Here is a 27,211-nt window from a genome sequence, read left to right as displayed (position 1 = left end):
GAGTTCTTCATGACATAGAGTGATGAGGTGATGGAAACATTCCTCAGAGGTTTTAGTCTATAGTGACATGATGGGATCACACAGCTGCTGCAGATTTGTCAGTTGCACATCCAAGATGTGAATATCCACATAAACATGTACACTGGACAGAGCATCTTCATCCAATGCAAAGGTACAATTTGTCCATTCATGTCACCAACTCTAACCAGAGATGCTATCAGATGATGTTCATAAAATGGTGATTAACAATCTCTAAATCACACAATAAAATGACAGTAAAATGCAACACTATTACAAATAAGAGAATAGGACAGAGTTATTCCTTGTGATGAGAGAGACAGTGAGGATGGTGGATTCCCTTCAGATTCAGGTCTGATGATGAGTTAGGAGATCAGGGGGCAGTTAAGGGGCAAACATGAGATGTTTGTCCAAGTAACAGTGTGCGTATGTGGGTGATGATGGTGTTTACACATTTTTGTGTCTGGAGCACAGAGAGTGAGATGAAGGGAGATGAAAGGTAGTGTGATGAAATGCTTTTCCAAACATTAGAAACACCAGAAATGTGACATCCACGTCAGTTTCACATCCACCAGCAACTTCTTCCTGAAGTTCAAAGAACAAAGAATCATTTTCAGTGTCAGACACACAAACAGGCACAGGCTCACTAACCCATGCTTGTGCACACACAGATATTTTATAAATGCTTGTATGAAAATGGGTTTGTAAAAATAAAAGTTAACATTTTGAATCAGATGCTTGAGTATGCATAGAACTGGTGCACCTGTGTAGCACATTGTTGCCTTGAAGCAGCAAACGAAGGAACCCCCAAGTTCACAAAATGTAAAGTTAACCTTCTTTGCCATATATGTCCAGCATTATCCTGGAATTGACCTACAGAAATTAAATGGTATTGTTATAGCACAGATGGGAATAGACTGATCAGTAGTAAAGCTTTACATCTACAGTATATAAATTGCATCTAATGCGAATTCTGTTGCATAAGATTTGATGTAATCATGTTTATCTTACCTTGATTAAAGAGAACATGATTACATGTTAATTATTTGTAAAACAGCGCCACCCAGATATCATCTTGAAGCACAGTGAGATTTCACTGTAAACAAGCATTCTTCTTTCAGCTGCTCTCTTTAGGGGTCAACACAGCAGCTCATCTGTATCTCTAGCTCCCTCTTCTGTCACACCAAACCTCTGCATGGCCTCCTTCATTACATTCATGAACCTCCTCCGAGACTCATCTTTTTTCCTTCTTCCTGTTAGCTCCATATTCGGCATCCTTTCTCCAGAATATCCTGTATCCCTCCTCTGCACATGTCCAAACCATCTCAGCTTTTCTCTGACTTTGTCTCCAAAATGCTCAATCTCTCTACTGCTCTCTACTGACTTTCATTGTTCTTCTACTACACCTCTCCAGGCCCTCTTCCACCCGCTCCCTATTCTCACTACAGATCACAATTTTTGAGAATCGGGACAATTGTAATGACATTGTCAAACCTTATAATTCACATAGATTCCCACCTATCAGTGCCTATCAGTGTTCACAAACACCTTGCAACTCCTTGACTCATATCTCTCCATTTCACTGTAAAATACTGTGAAACAATACTGACTATCTCTTCATCAGTGACATAAGAGGGGGTTGTGGGATTTCCGGCCTCTCTCTAAAACAACAGCAGCAGCGGTTGATGGGTTGTCACCTTGACCTTACACCATCATGATGCTTCCTGCATCAGCTTCCTGTCCTGATACATGCATTCAGCTCCTTCGCATGCAAAAGGTTTTAAAGAGAGACTCCCCAGCAAAAGCTACTTAACGTCCATGAATAAATATTTTTATTTCCATACTCTATACTGTGCATTTTTAATGTACACGTACATAATGTGCAGAGTTGGTCAGGAGGATGCTGACAGAACTGGCACAAAAGGAGCCTTTATCAGTTTGTGAACCTGTGCATGGATCTGAGAATTCTGCATGTTTTTCAGAACTAATGCTACTTACAGATACACACAATGAAACCTTTTGAAAAGCTGTGAACATTAAAACAAACACAAAACCCTGCAAATAAGGCGTTATGTCTCTGTCTACCACTAAGGGTTTAAAGGAAGTCCCCTCGGCTCCTCAAACCACAGTCTAATGAGAAGTTTTCAGTTAAAGGTGTTGCTTTCAATACACAAGGCCAAAAAAAGGAAACAAAATCAGCGATATTTCAATGAAATATACTTAATTCTTCAGTGGTAAAACCAAACCAAAGACACTGAACCTAAGCCCCTAAATAAGCAGAAACAACAGAAATCTGTGCAAAAAGACGGTGAGTAACACTGTGCAGGTATGTACAACATGCAGTATAAGCAGCATGCATTTGGTTCAGCAGCAGGTACTGTGACTGTTTAGTGCAGACACTATGTGAGCGATTTAAGTGCTCATAAAAGGGAACGCCTGTGGAAAGAAACTTGCTTTTTAGCGCCTCCCAGAGGTGGAAGAGTTGGAACAAGTTGTGTACAGGGTGAGATGGATCTGGAGTGATAATGTCTGCTTGTTTGATGAGTAGACAATATCTGTTCATCAAATGAGTCAGGACTTGAGTCAGGACATGACAATATCAAGCCCTGACTGTTCTTTTTAGTCTGTTCTTTCCCCATTTTGTGGCTGGTACGCACCACACAGTGATGGATGTGCGGAGAACAGACTGGATTATTGCAGATTGGAATTCAGAGGCAAGCTGGACTTTCTCAGCTGGGACAGTGCACCACAGGGGTTGTTCAACATTACATCTGTTTGCAAACTCATGGCCTTCCTTGATGAGTCCAATGACCATCATTTGCAGATATCACAGTTTCACCAGATGGGTCTTGTGAGGTTTAGTTATTTTTTTACAGGGAGAAGAACAAAGGGGAGAGGGCGCATCTTTGCTGATTCTACAGGTTCTGGATGTGATTCTCTCCAGCTTTTGGATCTGTCAGAAAGTTTGTAGTTCACAGACAATTTGGAGTGCAGGACTATTGCTACTAATGAACACCGAGCTGAAGTCCACAAACAGGACGCTAACATATGTCCCTGGGCAGTTGGGATGTTGGTGGATGTAAGCCAGTCCTATTTTTAAAGCATCATCCACTGACCTAGGTTTAGATTATATGCAAATTTGGTCACCAAGAGCAAATTTGGTCTCTGTTTAAGACCATATATTACTCACTACAGTTGTAGTTATGGTTTAATGTGGTGAAAATGTCAGATTCACTGAATAAAGTCTAAGAATCTACAGGCTGGGCCATTTATATGGATACACCGTAATAACATGGGAATGGTTGGTGATATTAAAGTCCTGTTTGGGGCACATTAGTATATGTGAGGGGGCAAACTCCTCAAGATGGGCGGTGACCATGGTGGCCATTTAGAAGTCGGCCATCTTGGATACAACTTTTGTTTTTTCAATAGGAAGAGGGCCATGTGACACATCAAACTTATTGGTAATGTCACAAGAAAAACAATGGTGTGCTTGGTTTCAACGTAACTTTATTCTTTCATGAGTTATTTACAAGTTTCTGACCACTTATAAAATGTGTTCAATGTGCTGCCCATTGTGTTGGATTGTCAATGCAACCCTCTTCTTCCACTCTTCACACACTGATAGCAACACCGCAGGAGAAATGCCAGCACAGGCATCCAGTATCCGTAGTTTCAGGTGCTGCACATCTCGTATCTTCACACCATAGACAATTGCCTTCAGATGACCCCAAAGATAAAAGTCTAAGGGGGTCAGATCGGGAGACCTTGGGGGCCATTCAACTGGCCCACGACGACAAATCCTCTTTCCAGGAAGCTGTTCATCTAGGAATGCTCGGACCTGCACCCATAATGTGGTGGTGCACCATCTTGCAGGAAAAACTCAGGGAACGTGCCAGCTTCAGTGCATAAAGAGGGAAACACATCATCATGTAGCAATTTCAAATATCCAGTGGCCTTGAGGTTTCCATTGATGAAGAATGGACCCACTATCGTTGTTCCCCATATACCACACCAAACCATCACTTTTGTTGTTCCAACAGTCTTGGAGGGATCCATCCAATGTGGGTTAGTGTCAGACCAATAGCGGTGGTTTTGTTTGTTAACTTCACCATCACATAAAAGTTTGCCTCATCACTGAACAAAATCTTCTGCGTGAACTGAGGGTCCTGTTCCAATTTTTGTTTTGCTCATTCTGCAAATTCTGTGCGCCGATCTGGGTCGTCCTCGTTGAGATGCTGCAGCAGCTGGAGTTTGTAAGGGTGCCATTTTTGAGTAGCTAACATCCGCCGAAGGGATGTTCGACTAATGCCACTCTCCAGTGACATGCGGCGAGTGCTACGCTGTGGGCTCTTGCTGAATGAAGCTAGCACAGCCACTGATGTTTCTTCATCAGTGACAGTTTCCTTGCGTCCACATTTTGGCAAATCCAACACTGAACCAGTTTCACGAAACTTAGCAAGCAGTTTGCTAACTGTAGCATGGGAGATGGGTGGTCTCGTAGGGGGTCTTGCATTGAAATCTGCTGCAATGACGTGTTAACCTCTTCGACATGTCAATGGCTGTGAACAAAGAGAAACTTGTAAATAACACATGAAAGAATAAAGTTACGTTGAAACCAAGCACACCATTGTTTTTCTTGTGACATTGCCAATAAGTCTGATGTGTCACATGGCCCTCTTCCTATTGAAAAAACCAAAGTTGTATCCAAGATGGCCGACTTCTAAATGGCCACCATGGTCACCAACCATCTTGAGGAGTTTGCCCCCTCACATATACTAATGTGCCACAAACAGGACTTTACTATCACCATCCATCCCCATGTTATTACGGTGTATCCATATAAATGGCCCACCCTGTATACTGATGCTGAACTGGTAAGGTCAAAGACTTTAGATGCTCTCAGAGGAAACTTTAGACCAAGCTACTTGTGTGTCACTGTCTCTCAAATTGAAAAAGAGTCACATTCTTTGGAAAGAAGGTTTGAAAGTAGCTTTTAGAATATCAGAGTGTTTTCCTCCTTTTAAAAAAACCTCTCCCAAAATTTATCATGATGTGAATCAAGGGCAGAACCCCACTTCTTCAGAAAAGTAGAAAGACGCAGGCGTCGGCTAGTTTTAAATGTTTAATATAGAAAAATTTGAAGAACCTTGCCATCAGTTCAGTCAGATCGCCGTGAAAGTTGAATCTGTTGTGTCTTGTACTTTCTGTGAAGCTGTATCATTGACCTACAGAAAAAGGTGCTAGTTTGAGGTTTTGGCAGCAAAACCTTTGTTTGTACTTTCCGTTGTCTCTTAAGTAGAGCGCAGTGCACACAGTCTTAGATGGTTAATGCCCACTCAACCTTTTTGTCATATTTTTGTCCGAAGACATACAGTAATTCTGCTTTTGCCTCTGTGTGCATACCGGCTCTGACTTTTAGTGAATTGTTTTCACATGCTTGCTTGCAGTTGTCTTAATATGGCACAAGTAAGCAGTCCTGTCAAAGCACTTCCTTTTTAGAGATGCAACTAATTTCAGGTCCCTAGAGAACAGCACAGATGGGCGTTACTGTCCTCCTCTATATGTCCTCTCCTCTCTCACTATAAGACGTAGTACGCTAAAACCTGCTGTACTAGTTAATTCTAAACCAATATGGGTGTACGGAGACTGCACTTTCTCCTACTTCTGCCAGTATTGGTTTATTTTAGCAGTGAAGGTAATGAGGTTTTTCCTCTATTTTCATCTCTTTTATTCAGATGACATCATTTTCTGTCATTTCAGCAGCAGCAGTTGCTAACCCACGCTGTAGTTCATGCTTATTGTAATGTTTTGCAGAGACTATTGTGAAGACTATTGAGAGAGAACCAGATGTTACTCAAATTTGCTCCGGGGAAACGCCGAACAATATCACGCAGACAGTGTGTAAGATCGGCACTGAGCGGAGCAGGACAGGAGAGTGTCGTCTTCTGTATCCAGATGGACCAGAGGTGTTAAACAAATGTGACTCCAGGTTCAAACTTATGAAAGAAAATCAGACTGTGTTTCTCCATCTGACGAATTTAACAGGAGATGACAGTGGAAGCTACACCTGTGAGTGTGTACACAACAGAGGAACATATGCGCTCCAACTCAATGTAACTGTGGAAGGTAAAGTGTGGATTTATTAAACGCCTTTTAATCCAGACTTAATGCATTCCTGTGGGTACTGGTACTACATGTGTGGGTGTACAAAACATAGAGGGCTCTCATGGAAGGTGAACACAGGTTAACATTATGCTTAATGTGTTGCAGGATCTATTTTCTCATCTCTTTTTCATTATTAATCTTTTGATTTGAGCTGTTCTCTCACACATGGTTTGATGTTTTTTTTTCAGGTGAGGAAGAGTCGACCGGTTCAACAAAAATATTAACTTTAATCTCTTCTGGACTCCTTGGTGCAGTAGGGGCCATCATTATAACCGGATTAATTCTGGCATTTACCTACTGGAAGAAAACTCAACACAGGTAACAGACTTCAAATTTATTTATGTGTTACTGCAATAGCTTAATTTGAATATTAACCTTTTTGTTTTTAATTTTAAAATTTTCTGGAGCAAGTTGCTCTTCTAAACCTTGATTTTCATGCATGTGCATGTTTCACGTTTCATGTTTAACACTATCCTCTGTTATTATCTAAAGCTACTCAGTACCAGTAACACCTGGATTATCTGTGCATGAAAGTCCCGGCTCTTTGGTGAGTAATGTATTTAAAGTCTAGTTTGGGTTAAAGAGGACAATTAAGTTTTAGATTTTGACTTCAGCTGATGCTTCTTTGAGTGGCACAATGAGCATTAGAAAATGATCAAGTTATAATTAAATGATTAACACACCGTGAGTGAAAAGTAGAAAGAAGCCTGTGTGTGAGCGTTCCCTGACACAAAAGCAGTCGTGCCATGTACTATATACATTTTCTGTCCATTTAAAGTTTGTTTTCCTATAACCAGGGAATATATGCAACACATAAGGGACAACTATGCAGACTGCAATAACTTGTTCTCAACATAATTAAGATTAGTTAATTATTTACATTAAGTAATGTGTGCGAAGTGGCATTTTGTTTTTAAAATGCAATTATTATAATTGTGTTTTGGGTGGAAAAGTGACTTCCAGATTCTCCCCAGACTGCTTCATTGTTATTTCTATTATTTTATTTTATTTGTTTTTTCTTTTTTTCAATGTATTTGTTTTTATTCTTCTTTGAAAACAATAAAAAATTAAACATACTTCAGTACAACGAAGTACGTTGGGATACCTCCAATTATGGTAGTTCCTAGTCCCAGTGACTGATATATAAAGAGGCCCCCAGGGTATGGGGGGTGTTTTTGGTGGTGCTCATCCTTTGAGCTGGCTGACTGCTGTCCAAAAAATAGTGATGGTGTCAATTTTTGGAAATCTCTCACTGTTTTAGTTACACTTCATTCTCCTCTTGGCCCGTGCCACCGAAAGCTGCTCTTTTGTGTGTTATGAGCTGCTCCTTTCTTCTTCTTCTCAGATACTCCCAACAAATCCCTTCCTCTGTTGTTTACTAATATTGACATTTAATTTATTTATTTTCCTTATTACTTATATATTTGTATGAATGTTCATGTATGTGTGCACATATGTGCAGGTATATATTTACATGTTATGTATGTATATATGTGGATAAACTTCGATGTCAGGTTAATGATTGTTATCACCGTGGATATTCCTTCTTTCTTATGTCATTTGATTTGATTTACATCTCTCCCCCCTTTCCTTATTCTATGTCCTTGTCTTGTTTTTGGTTTATTAAAAAATAAGATTCAAAAGAATTAAAAAAAAATCTTCTTACAGGATGAAGATGACACGGAGAACCCCTACGCAAGCCTTCAGCAGCCGACAAATGACCTCTACCAAACTATCAGCCCGGTTCATCATCAACACAATTTCGGGAAAAACTTAAGAACCACAGAAAATTTCTGCTGTGATGATCAGGACAATGATCCAGACTACAGTGTCTATGAAAACATTCAAAGTTAAAGTCAATCTAGTATCCAACATGGCCCCTCATAAACATCTGAGCATTTTCTATCACCACTATTCTCACCATTCACAAATATGTATGACAAGTCACCGGTAAGTTCAACACAATATTCTAGTGCAGCGGTCTCCAACCTTTTTTGCGCCACGGACCGGTTTATGCCCGACAATATTTTCACGGACCGGCCTTTAAGGTGTCGCGGATAAATACAACAAAATAAAACTAGTACCGAAAAAAAGAAGATTTATTCATAACACACTGAAAAGACCCAGGAAAACCGAGTTAACGATAAAAACGATAACAAAATAACGCTGAAAACCGATAAAAACCCTGAAAACCAGACATTTCACACCTGAGCCTCAACTCTCGCGGCCCGGTACCAAACGACTCACAGACCGGTACCGGTCCGAGGCCCGGGGGTTGGGGACCGCTGTTCTAGTGGATAACGTCTTTAAACTGTGATCACATATTCTCTTTCTTACAATACAAAGACAACAAACTGTGAAATATAACTCGCTCCAGAAGCTGTTTCATGCCTTCAGTTCTGTAGAATCATCTTCAGATCTGCCTCCCACAGACTCGTCACTGCCAGACTCCATGAATATAACAGAGAGTTAAGTCTGAGCATTCTGATCATGATTGTGCTGTGTTGGCTATAAATGACTCATATGTAATCACTATTGTAGAAGAAAATAAACCAAAAGATTTTAATGTTTAAGTTTTGAAGGCATGCAAAATAATTTTAATCATGAAATCTTAATTTGATAAAAGTTAAGTCATTGCATTGCACAGAGTTCATTTTTATCATGCACTTGTGTTTTAAGGGTGCTATATGAAAGTGACTTTGCAAAGAGCTGCATAGAGGATGCAGACTTCTATTTACAGATCAAATTTAGGCCTCTAGCTGAAAACCACCAGAGCAAACATGTCAGTTTTAGCACTTTACTTGACGCAGCAACATCTCACTTATTTTCTCATCAGATATGGTAAGACAGACCCTTGGTCATTAAAAAGTAACTTTTTAATTCTTTTAGTTGCTCATAGTGAATTTGATGTTAGCAAATTAAAAAATGCACTACAAAGCATCACTCAACTGTTTTTTCTGCAACACTGCATCAGATTTAAGGGAGTGAGGAGACCAGTCTCAATAGTTTTCGTTAGGTTTATCTAAGCACAAACCTTTGCTGGAACAAACGCGACAACCTACTGCAGCAGCAAAACACGACACATGACCGAGCTCTTTGTGTAATCTCACGCATGAGCGAGGCCGACTGAGGTCAAGCGCTGTTCCTCCCACTTGAACCCCGTCAAACTCTCTGCTGGCTTCACCGTAGCGCTGCTTTTATTGTGGTTACATGAATGTGTGACCTCTTAAACAGGCATGTGTGTGAGCAGAGTATACCTGTCTGTGTGTAAGTGTGGGTGTGTGTGTGGGTCACAATATGACCCTGTGAATGACTCCCCACATAGCCGGCACCAGGAGTCTCCTGGGAGTCCTCCTTGCAGCAGTCCACCTAAACAAAGGACTCCTGTAACTGAACAGATACAGAGTATGTATTCCACCACACCATATGTCACAAGACAGGATGCAACCTTCCCATGAACTTAAGATGTACATGAGGTATGCCAGAACACCACAGGGAGTGAACGGCCTCCCATCTCATGGTGCACACAGAGTCTTAGCAGACCTACTAAGGATGAGACATTCTATCAATATACAAAGGATTATATAGCTCTAAGCATAAATGATTATATGTTTCTAAGTACAAATGACAACCCTACATTATTACTGTCACAGTTTCAAACCTGAAATCTTTGCTCTTATTGTTTGAAAAAAAAGGAGCAAAATTGTGTTAAATGTCAGAAAACTAGAATCCTGGCACTTTTAAAATTATTGGGAAAAACCCGACAATGCCACCCTGGGACATTCACTTGGAGAATATCTTGCTTGAAACTATGCTAATGACCAAGAATTCACTCAGGTCTGTTAAACCTCAGACAGAGGTGTAAAAACAACAATTTATTGACAGCAATTTAAAATATGTCAAATTAAAAGAGCCGGTCACTGAATTGCATATGTGCTATAAATTCAGAGATGAGACTTAAGGGCGAATCGGATGCCCAGAAAATCACCAACTCACACCTGCAGCTCAAACCACGAGTGCATGAACAATTATGGCACACAAAACTCTGACCTTAAACTGTGAATGTTGCTACTGTCTACTTTTGGTGTCCAGTTTTGGTGAGGCTGCGCAAATGGTAGCTTTAGTTTCCTATTCTGAGCTCATAGGAGTGCATGGTACCCAGTGTGGGCTTCTGCTGTCGTGGCACGTCTGCTACAAGGAGTTCAGAGAACTCTTCTGCACAGCTTGGTTGTATCAAGTGTTGCCTTCATCTCAGCCCCACACAATGTGGCCATTCTCCTCTCACCTCTGGCCTTTCTCCTTCAGACCATTTGTCTGTGAACCCCAGAGATGGTTTGTGTGAAAATCCCAGTAGATCAGCAGTTTGTGATGTACAAAGACCTCCAGCAACCATGCCATGTTCAAAATGCTTTTCTTCCTGATTCTGATGCTTGGTTTAAACTTCAGCAGGTTTCCTGTTCTTTGCATGCAACAGTTTTATCTTGCATTTAGGGATTCAGTGATAACTGTGTTCACTCCTCCTGAGGCTTGGAGTGGTACCTATTATACTGTACTTATAATAACTAAGGGCCCTGATATTATTTTTGTTTTTTTCAATAGTCAATCAATGACCTCGTGAGCTGGCAGATATTTCAGCTGCTGAGTTTTTAACACTATTAAAGTTTCCCACGTGTTTCTGAATGCGCTGAAATTTATTACACTTGTGTTTTACTAAGACAGAAAACAATAACTGCAAATAACCTTATAGTGATTTGCAAAATGCTGCATTCTGCTTCTATTTACATTTTACACAGCATCCCAACTTTCTTAGCAATATGTTTATACTTTCTGTACCTTTTTCCAGTAAATGAGGTTTATCTTGTTAAAACGACAGTGAAAGTGAAAGGGATTACTTTCTGACAGTAGTGGGAACATATGACTGTGGACCTGGTGTTTAGTGATGTCACTTTTTGGCATCACTGCGCCAATCTGCTGTTTTGCTTTCTTTTTCAGTCTACAATTACTGCAAATGCTCTTCCTTTGTAAGAAAAGTCTCACCTAGATGTACGTCTGTGAGAAGTGGTCGTTTCAGGTTCACCAGTGTCGTCCTCTTCAGTAGATAATCCTCTGCACTGTTGGCACGTGTTACACTGTAGAGCAAAGACGTCTCGATGAGTGTGGATTAAAATCATCGCAATAACTTCTGACACAGATTCATTTCACTGTTTGTATTTCATTGTCACTGATTGCAGAGAGTCTTGTGAAAAGATCGAGAGGAGAGCCGGTTATGACTCCATATGAAACTCACATATGCTCCAATGAAACACAGAATGTTATTACGCTGATTGTGTGTAAAATCAGAACAGTGCTGTCTGCTGTATCGACACAGGCAGGACTTTGTTAATGAATGTGACTCCAGGTTCACGGTGATGATGGGAAATGAGACTGTACTTCTCCACCTGACTGGTTTAACAGCAGAGGACAGTGGGAGATACACCTGCGAGTGCATAAAACCTGATGGAACATTTAATCTTCATGTTAATGTCCCCGTAAAAGGTAACTCACTTTGTTCTTTGTTTAAATCGACCACACTGTGACTAAATTTATATTCGTTTAAATGAATGAAACTTTGTTTTAAATATGTCTGATATGATAACGCAGTGCATGATGTGTGTTTGATTTACAGATGATGTCAGACAGAAAAGATTAAATCAGAAAGACTTCAGCCAAAATGACTAATTCCATTTATGTGATTGGTGTGGTGTTGTCGTCATCCTAATAAGTGGAGTTATTTATCTACCAAGTGAAGAGTCAATGGTGAGATAATCTTTGACTGTAATGGTATTAAAGCTCATTACACCATTTTGATTGACGTCTTTTGTTAAGGCGCTGTTTGAGGTCAGAAGCATCCGGACAGTGTGTGCATGAAACTCACAGCTCTTTGCTGAGTAACATATTCTCATATTCTAAACACCAGCTAGTTTAACGTTTGTTACTAGACACACAGAAATGCACATTTACAGTCTTGTGAAGAAAAAACAAAAGACGATGTAGTCCGCTGAAAAACTAAATACACACATGATTTAGTAGCTTGTAGAACCATGTAGGTAAATCTGCATGTACAGGTCACACTGCAGCATTGAGGTCTGAACTTTGACTCCATTTTTTCTTTTTCAGCCGCTCTGCTGCAGATTCGATGCTGTGTCTGGGATCATTGTTCTTTCAAATGACTCAGTTTCACCCAACCTCCTGCTGTTAAACAGATGGTTCTAGAATACTTTGGCATACAGAGGAGTTCATGGACAACTCAATGAGTGCAAGGGCCCCAGGTCCTGTGGCTGCAGAGCAAGCCATAATCACCACAGTGCCACCATCGTCCTTAACAGTTGGTCTGAGGTGTTTGTGCTAATATGCTGTGGTTGGTTTTTTTGCATTATGAACAAACATCTTCAGTTTGGTCTCATCTGTCCAAAGGTGCATAAAGTCTTTTGGTTTGTTCAGCAGCAGCTTTGCAAAGATGTGCTGCCATGGCCTTTTCAGTCAAAAGAGGATTTCTCCCAGCATCTCACTCAAATGAACCGTACGTGCTCAGTGTTTTCTAATTGTACTGTCATGAATTTAAAATACGCAGATCCTGACTGAAGCCTTTAGAGTCTGAGGTGCAGCTCTGTTTCTCTGAACATTGCACTGGTTGACCTCGGGGGTGAATTTGTCAGGATTTCTACTCCTGTTATGATCGTGACATTGCGTTAACACACTACGGTTACATGGTTACGTGTATATTTATAAAGTATATATAATTATTTGTTGAATCGACTATTGCGGTTTCCCCACGCTTACCTCAGCCTATGACTTTTTAGCTTGGTTACTTGCACAAATAGGAAGTGGCTGTGAGTTGATTATGTTTGTGTGACAACAAGCATTATATGCTATTTTTCAAGAACATGAACATGACCCAGATGACCCCTACACAAGCTTTCATCAGCCAGCAAATGATCTCTACCAAACACTCTCCTCTGACCAGCATCACACCCAGACACACTCAGCACAGAAACTGTCCCAACTTGATTATCAAGAAATGGATCAGAGGTTTAAACTCTCTGAGAAACCAAAAGCTCGGTTACTACGGACTGTTGTTTGCCACATCGTTAAAATATACTTTGGCAATGTCACAAATGCCATGGTACTGGGTCTATGACCCAGTGTTTTGTGTGCTTCAGTTCTATTCTTTGATTATGGTTATTTTCTCTGTGTTTCATGGTTTATTTTGTCACAGTTCTTCATAGTTGCAACAGTTTTTTCATAGTTTTCATGTTTGTTGCTGCCATCTGCCCAAATAAATGCTCGTTTTTTCTTGAAAACCACAGTGCCACTCTTTGTGTCTGCTTCTGGGTTCTGTATTCAAAACACCGGTGTACCCAGGCGTGACAACAAATTTATTTCCATCTGCAGTAATGATTATGGGAACTGTCTCATGCTCCTGAAACACTGATCATTTAGCTGACCTAATTTCTTTAGGCATAGAATTTTGTAAAATATTGTTAACCTAGATCTGATCGACTGAAATAATCCCAGCCCAAAACATTTCACCACAGACTTACATAAGGAGTCATATTCCAAAATGTTTGGAATATGACTCCTTTTTTTTTCATGATCATCAATTGTGCACAGTTACTCACAGATCTCTCTGATTCTGTGTCTCTGTAAATGCTAGTTGGAATAAATATTGAAGAATCAAGAAGTTTATTGTCATTTACACCGGGGGAGGTCCTTGATGATGTTGTGTTCCCTTTGTATAAACAGGGTATTATAAGTGACCTGCAGTGATCAGAACCTCTTTTCTGACGCTTGCATTCGTGATCCTGTTCTTTCTGTAACTACCTACTAGCTCGTGACCATATGTGAGGGCAGGGATGTAGATCAACCTCTACATCAAGAGCCTCACCTTTATACTCAGCACTCTCTTTACTACACAGACTGGTGCAGTGTCTGTATCACAGCAGCTGTAAAAGTGGACAGCAATTCAGACCTGGTGATGATTTTCATTCTCAGAGCTTCACACCTGCCTGTGAATGTTGAATGTGAATTGCTGGCAATGTGGACCAAGCTCCTGCAATGGTTGTACTGAAATGAGCCAGACACCCCATCTCAAGGCGAACTTCATCCTCCCCAGATGCTCAGCTACTGCCTCAGTGACCTTACCCCCAATGATGGGTGTGTCAGTTTTCCTTCCACTGCCTGACTACATCCTCTGTTCAAGTAAGCAACACCCCACCCCAAAGGTGCAGAACTTGGTCCAGTGTCCCCAGCCCCGGCCCATCCTCTGAAAGTTGTTGAAGTTCTGCTGGAGGTGGGAGTTGAAGGTCTCAGAGACCAGGGCCTCTGCCAGTGTGTGAGAGTGCACAAGGTCTGTCCAGCATGCTCTCCCGCCAGCTGACTCACTACCACGTGATCAGTTCAGTCCACCTGAATCTCTATGATGTAAAATGGGGTGTGCTGGTCTTGTGTCTTCCTTGGGTTGATAATCATCTCCTTAGTCTTCTCCGCCTTTAAGGAGAGATAATTTTATTTGCACCAGGACACCAGCTGTGCCACCTCTACCCTGTAAGCTGTCAATAATAAGCCACATGACGGTTGTGTAGTCAGTTAAGTTGATGGAGGTGTTTCTTTGGGCGAGGACGCAGTCATAGGTGGACGTTGTACACGTACAGGAGTGGACTGAACACACAGCCTTGTGGATCCTTTGGATCCTTGTTCTCGGTGTCTTTGTGCCTGATGTCCTGGTACCAGCTATGGCTGCATAAAGTCTATCTATAAGGAAGTTCAGGACCTAGCAGCAGATGGATGGTGGTAGTCCAAGGCTAAAGAGCTTAATTTCCCAAGAGAAATTATGTGGAACAAAAACTCTCTCAATCCACATGATTGAGGGACCGATAATAAAACAGATGAAAGAACAAGTAAGAAAAAGAATAAGTAAGAAAAAAAGCTAAACTAGAAAAAGCAGCAGCGTGCTGGTTGGCACATGCACAAAAGTGGTGAATTGAAGTGAGCATAACAGGGCCATAGTCATTCAAACAGGTTATGCTGTTTTTTTTTCCAGAGAGAGGCACTGTGGTGGTGGGGTTTAAGCATGCAGGCACAAAATGACTAAGAAACCTATTACAGATATTGCCAGGGTAGCTGCTTTTGGGGGTGAATTCTCCTCATACACAGCAAATCCAGCATGTCCAAATTAACACTGTCGGATTTGATTTCAACACTATTAAAGTGTCTATATGGGTCCACACCAGAGAGTGTTAATTTAACTCTTTTTGGAGAGTTGGTACATTAACTCTGATTTAGTGTTAAACACCAAATCTGTCTGGAGTTGATAATTTAACACTTGGTGTTAAGAGTTTATATATTAACTCTCAAAGAGTATTTTAGTTTAACTACGTAAGAGTTATCTTCTAATTCATTCTAAAAAGCGGGAATTTTACTGTTCTGAACTTCTAGAAATTTCTTTTGGAAATAAACATTTACTAAAAAGATGCAATGGTTTTTGAAAAACATTTATTCTGAACTGTGCACCACAATTTCAAAACATTTTCTGAAAGATGTAACAGTATACATGTTCTCACTTTCATTAGAATTTTGTTTATCAAAAGGTCTGACATGGTAAATGCAAATAACAGCATTCCCATCACTTATTTCTTCAATACAATATGCATGTCCTTCATTCATCCCTTTGTGGAACTTCAACGCACTTCTGCTCTCCCCCATATTCCATCTTCACAAGCATATCCTGTGCGGAGATTGAATAAAAATTAGTTGACACTAATTAATGGCACAAATAATCCAGTAAACAATTGCAGCACAGTAAAAAAAAAAAAACGAATCCTCTTTGAGCCATTACTTGTGTAAAGTATTTTCCCAAAGACAAAGACACAAGCAACAGGTAATACTGAACTAAATGTAAAACCTCAACCTTTTTCATTTTTACCTAAACCGTGTGCACAAAACTCTGGAGGGATCTATGCTAACGTAGAACCCAGTCAGGACGTCAGCTACTGCTGTTTGCTCGTTTGTTTTATGGGCGATCGTTTTCAGGCTTCAAGTAGCACCATTATACCAACATTTAACATTCTAGACATTGTTTTAGGTGTATTTGACCAAAAGTTTGACTGAAAATTCACATGCAAGCTTTTTTTCAAGGCTGTGGTATTTGCCCGCAAACAATACCTTTCAGCTAGCTAAAACAGAATATTATGCTATCAGCGAGCAACATGGCTAATGCCTTTCACACAGCTTTGTCTCAACTCCAAAGAGCCACAGAAGTAAAAGCTCATAATAACAATTGAAACAATCTTTGAAAAAACGACTTACCAAGCATGGCAAACAACTCAAATATGTAGAGCAAAATGTTCTGAAACGGCTTCACTTCAGCTTCGATTGGAGCCGTGCTGGGGGCGGAGTCTGTGAATTTACTCTATTGGTGTCATAGCCCCTCTAGGAGTTCAGAGTTAAGAGGTCAAGAGTTAATGTTTCCATTGTAACACCTCCAGATTTGACAGAGAAACACTCATTTTTAACACTCGATTTTAACTACTATCATTTTACACCTCAGAGTTACATTAAAAGAATGTGACTCTGCTTAGAGTAAAATTAACTCTACTTTTGCAAGGAGACTATTAACACCAAAACATTTAACACTTTTGAATTTGCTGTGTACCCTTGGATGCCTCAGTCAAAGTCAGAGTGTGTGAAGAGCTCCATGCTGCCTCGGCTAGTAGAATGTCTCTATGTTGGTTGGTGTTTAGGCAAGCAAGCGAAGCATTCAGCTCATCAAGTAGAGCATTGCGGTTGGCTGTGACCCTGCTGTTCCACTGCTGGAAATCAGTAACGTGTTGCACACTGAGAATCAGAGATGCTGTATTATCCCTCCAGCTTCAATGTGCCTTACCTCTGGCCTTCCCTGATATATAGGTCTACATAGGTCATATTTGGCCTGTGGAGTGCAGTGGAGTGTGCATGCAGCGCAAAGGAAAAAGCATTATGTTTTGAAATTAGGCCATGCTGTTGCTCAAAAAATCACACAAATACAAAGTCACACAAAGTGGGGCCTAATTTTCCAGTCACTTTTTTTTTTTTTCAGTCACTTTTGAAGTCAGTGTGTGAACAAAGTCACTTCCGTCAAATGTGTGTTTTGATGTCATGACACAGTTTTAATTTCTAAGTGCATTTCCTTTTTAAACAGGCTTTGAGGTTCAGTTAGCCACAGAAAACAAATTACTGAGGGGGCAAGTCTCCTCCTTTCAATATAATCTACCGTACACTGACACCAGCTACAGTCACTTCCTGACCAATATGACTCTACGGAAACTTTGCTTTGTCCTGCTTCTGCCTATACTTGTGTGTTACAGTGATGAAGGTAAATATTTTTTTATTAATCATGTCTTCAGTTATTTTCTATCTTTCTTTGCAGTTACATAAAAAAGAGAGATGTGCTTTCACAAAAAAATAATCACATGTTATCAATTATAGCAGTGATGAACTCAGACTTTGTTGTATATTTACTGTAAATGAATGATTGCAGAGATGCTCGTGAAGAAGGCTGGAAAGAAACCAGATGTCACTCGAATATGCAGCAACATTACTTTTATTTATGTAGGATTGTTTTGTTGTTGTTGTTTTTTGTTTGTTTTTCACAGTTAATCTGTGTTAGGTTTTATTACCTGTATTTACCAATAAATGTTGGTAAAGTGCAAGTGGTAACTTAGCAACTGTATATCACACAGAACTGACTTCCAGTTTTACACATTTCAGCTGGTACGGAGATTCTTATGAAAATCATTGACAAACAACCAGATGTCACTCGAATATGCAGCAACGAAACGCTGAACGTTATCATGCTGATAGTGTGTAAGATCAGCACACAGAGGAGCAGAGGAGAAGAGTGCAGGCTGCTGTATCGACATGGACAAAACTTTGAGCATGGATGTGACTCCAGGTTCACACTGATGACAGAAAATCAGACTGTGTTTCTCCACCTGACAAATTTAACAGCAGAGGACGGCGGGAGCTACACCTGTGAGTGTGTACAGACTGGAGGAACATATAAGCTCCAGCTCAATGTCACTGTGGAAGGTAGGAATGTTTTATGTGATTTCCTGCTGCGCTAATGTTGTATTTAATCAGTTTTCTTTTTAGATATATTTCCTTTCATACTTCGTTTAACTGCATGAGGATTATTAAGAATTTTCATTCACAGCTTTGGTAGTCAAACATAAGAAAGTGGACCCAAGTACAGTATTTGATTTGCGTAGCTTGTTTACGTCTGTCTGTGGATCGTTTTTATATTCATTGCTGTGATTACAGATGTCCTGATGATGCCAGCACAATATCATTGTTATGCTTCTTTATAATTATTCTCAGTGCCAATCTCAGAGGAGGAAGAGAACATCAATTCAACAGACACGTCTATTTCTCTTTATTTGATCACTGCAGCAGGAGTCGTCATTGTAACTGGAGTTAACCTGGCATTTTTCTACTGGTTGAGAAGTCGTGGGTGAGAAACTTTCATTCTTGTAATAGTTTGAAGAATTACTTTATTGTGTTCATCACAAATTGTTGGCAGATGAAGTGAAAAATAAATGAAATTAATAAAAATTTGTGCCAGATATATTCACTCTGTAAATCTCTCAGATGGTTTTCTAGCATTTCTCTCTGCACATATGTGACTGCATGTTTCATTAACACTGACATCCTTTCTTATCCAAAGTTGCCGTTCACGCTCAGAAACAATTGAAATATCCGTACGTAAAACTTCATCTTCTGTGGTGAGTAATCGATTCTTAAGCTTTACCTGTACAGTCAAAGTAGTGAGAAGTTTAATGTTTGTCATTTTAGTTACAAAGATGTACAACTGAAGTATCTACAGTATATCTACAGTGCACTCTGTGCACACAGTTGGAACGCTGAGGTTTCAAAAGCACTTTTACCCACCAGTTTTTATTTAATTCAGAAGTCTCAGGAACATGGTTTCTAACCAGATACTTACCCCGGACAGCAGTACTTTGGCCTCCAGAGTCACTGAGATGAATATTGGACCAGGAGATGTCCTTTAATGTGCAGCAGAGTGTTTCTTCTTCACTAAACTCTTTTCACTCTCTGTGTTTTTATACGACTGATTTTAACGATTAGTAATAATTAAACTCTCCCATATTTTGCCTTTTGTCCTTTCTCTCTGTCACCATGTGCTTGCTTATAGGAGGTCGTCTGGTTTTGCTTTTAATATTGCAGGGCCTTAGAGTGTTTTACAATATAAACACATTGAGACAACTGTTGTGAACTGATGCTCAATAAATGAATTGAACTGCATTATGATGCAGTATAATTTTTTATATATTTTCTTATAGTATGACAATGACCTGGGGGACCAGTACAGAAACGTTCGGCAGCCAGGAAATGATCTCTATCAAAATATCGCCTCAGTCCGCTATCAGCGTAACATCAGGACACATGCAGCAAGACGTGCTGAAAATGTCTGCAAGGATAATCTGGAAATGGATCAGGTGTCTAATGACTACGAAAACATTTGAACTAGAACTCAAGTTAACTTCTAGTTTGTTTCAGTCATCCAGCTGAAGTTCACAGGGGTGCTCGAGCCTGTCCCAGCTGTGCAAAGCCAAAAGCCAAGGTACATCTTGGATACACTCTGTCACAGCGCGAGCAGACAAAAGACAAATCTTCATGCTCACAATAAGTGGCCAATTTAGAAGTGCACCTAACCTAAACCAGGCATGTCTTTGGCCCGTGGGACAAAACTGGAGTAGCTGTCAACAATCAACAGATGCATTGACTCAATACTAACAAGTTTGTGTCCAGCTTGGGAGGTATGTGTCAAAGAGCCAACAGAGAAGTGTTTTCAGTGATTGCAGATGTTCTCCTGTGCAGTTTTCCAAAATCCCAACTGCACAGTGCATGATGTGGATGAAGCAAAACGGGTGAAAAAAACATCACAGATCAAAAAAGATGCATAAGAATCCCAGACAGCAGCTGCAGCGGACATTTGTCATTGTTTTTACCTCAGTTTCACTTCAGTGCTTTGTATGTTATAACTTTACTCTCCTCCATGGCTGGCTGATGGACCAACAACAGTAGCCCAAAGACCGTTTGTGCCGTATATTTATAACCCTGCCCCCACCTGACAACAGACGCTCTCTGCAGGTAGACGGGTGGTTTGAAGCTGACCACAGACTGCCCGGAGACTGCCACTGCACTACCACCATTACGATATTAAGTTACAACAACACTGTGTGACAGTTAGTTCTCTTATTAAGAGACATTAATACCAATAAGCTGCTAACATGATGTTGTATTTTATTTACATGTCTGTTTTAGCACTTTAACATTTGCATCTGTCTAACTGGCTAACCATGCAAGACTATTGCAAGCATTGCTCTGTAATAGTGCGACATTTTGGACCCCAGGAGGTCCTTCTGTATCTGCACGATGTTTGACCTGCAGTCTTTATAGCCGCCTATGTATATTCTTTTAAACCTTTTTATTGTTTTTAAATGATAGTTACGGACCAAATGTTAAACTATATAGTTGAATATATAGTTAAAGTGTTTCTCTAGATACAGAGAAAGGTTTTACATCAAAAGGTCATCTGTCTGCATATAAAACAGAAGCTTTCATGCAGATGCACTTCCTGTTTAGAGACTTTGAGGTTTAGGTAGTGACGGGGGTGATTTACTGAGCGTGTAAGTTTTCCTCCTGTCAACACACTCTACAATGCCGCCCACATGCCACTCCTGTCCAGTCTTGAAAGTAAAACATGTATGTATAGTATAAAATGGTGAAATGCTGATTTCCATGTTTCAATTGAATCACTTGATTGTAATCAATTGATTGCAGAGACTTTTGTCAAGACCCTATAGAATCAGAAGTCCCGTGAACATGCACTAATAAAAGCTGCAGTTGTAATAAGGGATAAAGTGGTGTGCACAATGTGTGTTTGCATAAGATGTCAGTAATACTTTCACATTAAAATCACAGGGTTTCTTTCTTTTTCTTATTTTTCTTACATATCATGTAAAAAAAAAAAAAAAAAACACTCCTGCAACATTTTTTCTCTGCCACAGATTTAGGAGAGGAAGAGTCCAGCATTTCAACACCTGTGCAAATGTTAGTTTATTTGATAGGTGCATCAGTAGTAATTATTTAAATTAGAGTTTTCAGCAGTGTTGTTGTATTTACTAATTTAATGTTTACCTCAGATTAAATATTTCCCAAAGTAAATTGGACAGAACTGGCCAGTTAAACACACGAGGGGATACAAATAGAAAAGATTATCTAAAAAGAAAGAATGAAAACCAACTGTTAATTTAATACTTACTTCAAATTAAAAGTAATCAAACACAAAACTGACCAAATATCAAACTCAGAAATAAAAAAACAAAAATAAACCCCAAATAATATATTTAAGATGAATGGTTTAGATTCCCCCACCCCACCCAATGAGAAATGACGTAAACAAAACCTCCTGTAGCAGTGATAGCTGTGCTGCATTGAAAAACACATCATTTTCTCTCCAGTTACCCTCAGCAGTCCAACAGACCTCCAGCACCAGTAAAACTTTAACCAGAAATAGTTTATGGGACACGTGTTGTTATTTATGTTTGTGGAAATGTGCATTAAAATTAAAATAAAGATGCTGGTGTCTGACGTTACTGACTTCCCAATTGTGTGGCTTCTGGTGTGGCCTTCACAATTCAATTTTCAATTCAATTTTATTTGCACAGCGACAAATCACAACAATATAAAGTCGCCTCAAGGCGCTTTATATTGTAAGGCAGACCCTACAATAATACATACAGAGAATAAGCCCAACAATCATATGACTCCCTATGAGTGAGCAGTCTGGAGACAGTGGGAAGGAAAAACTCCCTTTTAACAGGAAGAAACCTCCAGCAGAACCAGGCTCAGGGAGGGGCGGGGCCATCTGCTGCGACTGGTTGGGATGAGAGAAGGAAGACAGGATAAAGACACGCTGTGGAAGAGAGACAGAGGTTAATAACAGGTATGATTCAATGCAGAGAGCTGCATTAACACACAGTGAGTAGGAAAGGTGACTGAAGAAGAAATACGCATTGCATCATGGGAATCCCTCAGCCACATACACCTGTTGCACTACACAACAAATGCAAGCATGTCAGTTTTATTCATTTTATGCAAATCTTTGTACAAATTTTAAAGGTAATGCAGTCAAAACTTTGTAAGTATATGAGTGATTGGATGAAGCGGTTTGATGACGTAACACGCTATTTTAGTTTAAAATACTTATAATGTTATGATAAATGGTAGTTTTGTTGTTACTTTTACAATATTATCCATCCTTCAGTTTCAGCGAACATGACAGTTAGCAGTGTAATAATTCCTCTGTGATAAAGAAAAACTAGCTTGTTTTCTTTTTGTGTGGGAGCTCGCACAGTGTTTCAACTTTACAGCCTTTTAATATGAAAGTCCTGTCAGTACACTTCCTTTTTACATAATTTCACACTTGCCCCGTGAAGGGCAACAGTCTGACGTCTGCTTAGCCAGGAAAGCTTCAGCTTGTTTCTTTCCGCACATCTTCCTCTTCACTGTCGGTGGCTCATAGACATGTTAACAAGCATGGACGTATCAAACCTTTGCTTGATTTTGCTGTTACCACTAGCTGTGTCCCATGATGCTGAAGGTAATACAAGGAAACTATTTTCATTATGCATTATTAATATTTTTAAATTTATAACCTCCTTGCTTTTAGTTTAAACTAAACACATTATTATGGGATTAAAAAGATGGTTTAACATTCACAAAATATAGAAACTAAAGTCCTCTCTGACACAGGCTGAATCTTGTATTTACCGTATTTTGCTGTCCCTGTTTACAGAGACTGTTGTGAAGACAGTCAGGAGAGAACACGATGTCACTCGGATTTGCAACAAGGAAAGTCAGACTACTATTGTTTTGATTATCTGTAAGATCAAAAGACAGAGGGACACAGGAGGAGAGTGTCATCTGCTGTATCGACACGGAGAGAACGTTACTCAGGAATGTGACCCCAGGTTCTCAATAACAAAAGAAAATCAGACTGCCTTTCTCGAGCTGACCAGTTTAACACCAGCTGATAGTGGGAACTTCACCTGTGAGTGTACAAACACTGAAGGGACATATATTGTCCATATCAGTGTCACTGTGGAAGGTAAATGCATTTTGGTTTCTTTATCTGACACAGTTATTCAGCACTGTGTTAGCATTGTATTGACCTGCTTATGTGTTTTTTATTCTTGTAATTTGTTCATTTCTTTTCTTCTTATTTTCACTTACAGCAGTTTAAATACTCTCACTGACTCATTTATCAGGTACATCTTTGAACCGAGTTGGACCACCTTCAGCCCTCAAACATGTCTTCATTTTTTGTGGCACAACAAGGCGCTAAAAACATTCCTCAAAGATTCTCAAGACATATTGAAATTACATCATCACACAGTTGCTGCAGATTTGTCATTTGTCAATTAAATGATGCTCAGTGGTTACTACAGGGTCCAAAGTTTGCAAAGAAAACCCCCCACAGAGCATTACACCACCAGCAGTCTGAACTGTTAGAAATCAACTCATCGGGCAAGGCATCGTTTTTTCAGTCTTCTGTTGTCCAGACTTGCAAACTGTAGCCTCAGCTTGCTGTTGTTAGAGGACAGCAGTGATATCCAGTGTGGTCCGCTCTGCCTCAAGGTTTGATGTGTAAACAGCATTTTTACCCAGAGAATCACAGCTCACTGGATATTTTCTATTTTTCAGACCATTGTCTGTGAACAGAGATGATTGTGTGGGAAAATCCCAGCAGATCAGCAGCTTGTGAAGCACTCGGACCAGTAACATGTGCCATGTTGCTCTGTTTGAGCATTGATTTGCTGACATTTTATTATTTTATTAACCTTTATTTAACCAGGAAGATGAAGCTGACATGTGATTGACAAATGAAATGAACACTGAAATATTTGTGTTACACCCTGAACAGGTATACCTCATAAAGTGGCCAGTGAATGTATATAAGCAGCTGGACCAATTTCAGTTCATAGTAATATTCAGAAAAGACTGCAAAAGAAGAAGAAGACAAAAGAAAAGAGCACAGTGACAATATTTAAAGCTCTGTGGTTATAAAGCTGGGGTTTCATTACTTCACTCAGAGTTTCAGTAGACGTAAACTGTGTTTGATTTGTGTTTTGATTTCCAGGAAATGAAAGTAAATGATTTTACTGACAAATGCATCTTTTCAATGATTTAGACACAAACGAGGCCCACACTTCAGCAGACAAATCTTTTTCCGTTTATCTGCCCGGTGTTGTGATCATCTTTATAACTGGAGTTATCGTGGGATTTATCTACTGGAGGAAAAGTAATGGGTGAGACTATTTTTGCTGCAGTAATTCAAAGATGATATAGATGTAGAGAAAGTAAAAGGAAACATCACATTTCAATAAATGAGAATTCGCTGTATGTTAAACATCATGTCTAGAATGAACACTTTTTATCCTTCCAAAAATAATTATCATTATTAAGAGAGAAGATAATATAAATGTAGATGTTCTTACTTGATTTTTCTCTGTTTGAATGTGAATAGTGTTACACTAATGCTGACATCCTTTCTTATCAACGTGGCTGCTTAAGGTCAGGAACATCTGGAGTGTCTGTACCTGAAAATCCCAACGGTTTGGTGAGCAATTTATTGCTACGATCTACAGCAGCTAGTTAAAAGTTTGCCAGTAAACATAAAACATGTACATTTATGTTTTAGGATGTTACTTATATAGATAATTACAGATTAGTGTTATAATACTATTAGTGCCAACTTCAGTGTCCTTTATTTTGTGAAGAAGCTCTTACAGAAATGAGCAGAAACATTAAATAATCCAGGCAACAGATGGAGAGATTTAAAGATCAATAGAGTGTGTGGGTAGACCGGGTTGAACGTGATTAATACCTAAAATATTTCACTTTTCTAAAGGATGACGATGAGCCAGATCAGCCCTATACAAACCTTCAGCTGCCATCGAGTGATTCCTACCAGACTATCATCTCAGTGAACCATCAACACGACAACAAGACACGCTCAGCAAGAAGCGCAGGAACTGTGGGAGTGGATAATAAAGCTCTATGAAACATTTTAAAGTATATAACACTTTAGGTGACATACTAATATAATAATATTCATATATTATAATAAACGTCCATCTTTTCACACTGGATATTTGTTTCCCAGTAATGGAGACCATTCAGTCATAATACTCCAACTCAGGCTCTCAGATTTAATACAATACAAACACAATAAACTGTGGCAAACATGACTCTTTGTATCAGACTAGTTTTGTTTTTGAACAAACATCTCATCATAATTTGAACACAATGTCCATCCAGATAAACAGAGAGATCAGTCTGGCTTAAACAATGTTGGTGGTTTACCTTCTACTGTCCTTCCACTTTTATGCACTTCTATTTTAGACATAGTAAAAGTTTAGTGTAGACACAAGAGGTGAAATAAGGAGGGTGCAAGTCTTCCTGCTTTCACTATAGTCACACTGTCAGCCACAGTTACTTCCTCACCAGCATGACTGCACGGAAACTCTGCTTTCTCCTGCTTCTGCTTGTGGTTTTTAGCAGTGAAGGTAAATATATATAATTAAAAAAGAAAAGCTGTAAAGCCAGGTGTTTAAGAAGAAAGCTTTAGTTAGGTTAGTGAAAGAATATATGTGATTGATTTTCCCACAACAACAAATATATAGAAACTATAATCCCGATTTTGTTTCATTTTAACTGGAACAATTTATAGAGACTCTTGTGAAGACAATTGGAAAGAAACCCGATTCCACTCAAATGGAATGCATCAGACAGTTTCTCAGATACTGAAGTGACTTGAGCAGAGCCAGTTAAAGCCTACTGTGCTTGAGTGGGCAGCTCAAGTTTCCACGTGGAAGGTTTAGTGAGACAAAGACAGGAAGTTAAAGCTGCTGACTAATAATCTGCAGGTTCCTGATTTGAGTCTCTGTTAAGAGGATGGTGTCTCTGAGATAATTGCTTTTGTGCATCGATAAATAAACAGGGAAATAAATGAATAGAAAAAAGCATCCGAGCGGATGTGCACCGATGGTGTGCCCACTGGTCTTAAAGTGCCTTTGTGCCCCTTACCATTTATGGAGGTCCCATTTGGGCACATTGGCATGGACCTATAGTGTACATGGATGTTGCTTTGTATTAGTTCTGGTATATTATGCAACACAATAACATGATGCAGTGCTGCTGTGTACCATTTCTACAAAGAGTGTGGTGCAAGCAAGGAAGATAAGATAACTCTTGCACAGTCATACCTAGTACAATAATACAACAAAATTGGAAACTGTCCCACGATAACACAATCATTTAGATACAATATTGGACTTTGTTTACATGTAACTGCACAAATAGAGTTTAGAAATGTAATTATTGACAAGAGTGAACAACCACTTATAATGTGATCTACAGCTGTGACCAAACAGCTGGATAGAGAATCAGAAGTGTTGTGTTTTCTACAAAGTTTGCTGTTTCAGTGAGAGTCATATGTCATATCATTTCAAACAGTGGCGATCCAGTAATGTTGTACAAACGAGTAAGACTAACTATAGACTTTAGCCAAAGTTGATGTGCCGGGAGTCCGCTGTTCTCGCCGGCTCTAATGACCCTCGACCTCCCGGTTAGCTATCAAGATGGTGGGTAACAGACGTCTCCAAAAACGTCAGAGCACGTTTGCAAATATGTGATATCTTGACAAACCGAGCAGATATTTGAAGTTTACACTCCTACATTCTCAAACAGGAGCCCCAGCAGAGATGGATGGCTGGCGCGGCTCTCCGGAGCCCCCAGTCAGAGCAGATGCAGGGCCAGCAGGTGTGGAGACCCCTGGCTGAGGCAGCTGAAGCTGTGGGTGGCTGTCAGCCAGCTCAGGATGCCTTTTGGGCTGCAGCAGCATAAAATCCTCAGCAGGCTG

At 39.8% G+C, this 27,211-nt stretch overlaps 3 protein-coding genes across 5 annotated transcripts in view; all 3 read left to right on the top strand.

Moving 5' to 3' along the window:
• LOC120733242 overlaps window positions 1–21,171 on the top strand; it is a 30,582-nt gene extending 9,411 nt beyond the window's left edge. The window contains exons 1-5 of one of the 2 annotated variants that reach the window (XM_040031308.1): window positions 17,328–17,575; window positions 17,971–18,291; window positions 18,580–18,712; window positions 18,926–18,983; window positions 19,563–21,171. In XM_040031308.1, coding sequence (XP_039887242.1) covers window positions 17,512–17,575; window positions 17,971–18,291; window positions 18,580–18,712; window positions 18,926–18,983; window positions 19,563–19,745 — 759 coding nt within the window. In that variant the 5' untranslated portion in view covers window positions 17,328–17,511 and the 3' untranslated portion in view covers window positions 19,746–21,171. Of the gene's footprint in view, window positions 1–17,327; window positions 17,576–17,970; window positions 18,292–18,579; window positions 18,713–18,925; window positions 18,984–19,562 lie in introns of those variants that run through there. The other variant, XM_040031307.1, reaches the window with a different exon arrangement.
• LOC120733243 lies at window positions 5,636–8,240 on the top strand. The gene is made up of 5 exons (XM_040031313.1): window positions 5,636–5,716; window positions 5,836–6,147; window positions 6,375–6,504; window positions 6,679–6,733; window positions 7,855–8,240. The coding sequence occupies exons 1-5, from the start codon at window positions 5,653–5,655 to the stop codon at window positions 8,038–8,040; spliced, it is 747 nt and encodes a 248-aa protein (XP_039887247.1). The 5' UTR covers window positions 5,636–5,652; the 3' UTR covers window positions 8,041–8,240.
• A 1,615-nt stretch (window positions 21,172–22,786) lies between the features above and the next one.
• Window positions 22,787–25,538, top strand: LOC120733236. 2 transcript variants are annotated; one of them, XR_005695765.1, is made up of 5 exons: window positions 22,787–22,888; window positions 23,084–23,395; window positions 23,523–24,596; window positions 24,862–24,907; window positions 25,199–25,538. XR_005695765.1 is itself a non-coding variant. In XM_040031300.1 (5 exons), the coding sequence occupies exons 1-5, from the start codon at window positions 22,813–22,815 to the stop codon at window positions 25,349–25,351; spliced, it is 705 nt and encodes a 234-aa protein (XP_039887234.1). In that variant the 5' UTR covers window positions 22,793–22,812; the 3' UTR covers window positions 25,352–25,538. The 2 variants fall into 2 exon arrangements, 1 of the variants encoding a protein (XP_039887234.1); XM_040031300.1 differs by having other exon boundaries at window positions 22,793–22,888; window positions 24,479–24,596.
• Window positions 25,539–27,211: the final 1,673 nt, after the last annotated feature.

Source organism: Simochromis diagramma, unplaced genomic scaffold (assembly GCF_900408965.1).
Source record: "Simochromis diagramma unplaced genomic scaffold, fSimDia1.1 OVJJ01000235.1, whole genome shotgun sequence".
NCBI classification, from domain to species: domain Eukaryota; kingdom Metazoa; phylum Chordata; class Actinopteri; order Cichliformes; family Cichlidae; genus Simochromis; species Simochromis diagramma.
Note: the sequence above shows the minus strand (reverse complement) of the source record. Positions and strands in the feature narration are given on the sequence as shown.

Bases quoted from the DNA above. Each gene is read 5' to 3' on its own strand.
- LOC120733243 (XM_040031313.1), top strand. From the start codon at position 5,653: ATGGGTGTACGGAGACTGCACTTTCTCCTACTTCTGCCAGTATTGGTT. The intron at 6,505-6,678 runs GTAACAGACTTC...TATTATCTAAAG, and splicing joins TGGAAGAAAACTCAACACAG to CTACTCAGTACCAGTAACAC. The intron at 6,734-7,854 runs GTGAGTAATGTA...ATCTTCTTACAG, and splicing joins ATGAAAGTCCCGGCTCTTTG to GATGAAGATGACACGGAGAA.
- LOC120733236 (XM_040031300.1), top strand. From the start codon at position 22,813: ATGTTAACAAGCATGGACGTATCAAACCTTTGCTTGATTTTGCTGTTA. The intron at 22,889-23,083 runs GTAATACAAGGA...CCCTGTTTACAG, and splicing joins TGTGTCCCATGATGCTGAAG to AGACTGTTGTGAAGACAGTC. The intron at 23,396-24,478 runs GTAAATGCATTT...TCAATGATTTAG, and splicing joins TATCAGTGTCACTGTGGAAG to ACACAAACGAGGCCCACACT.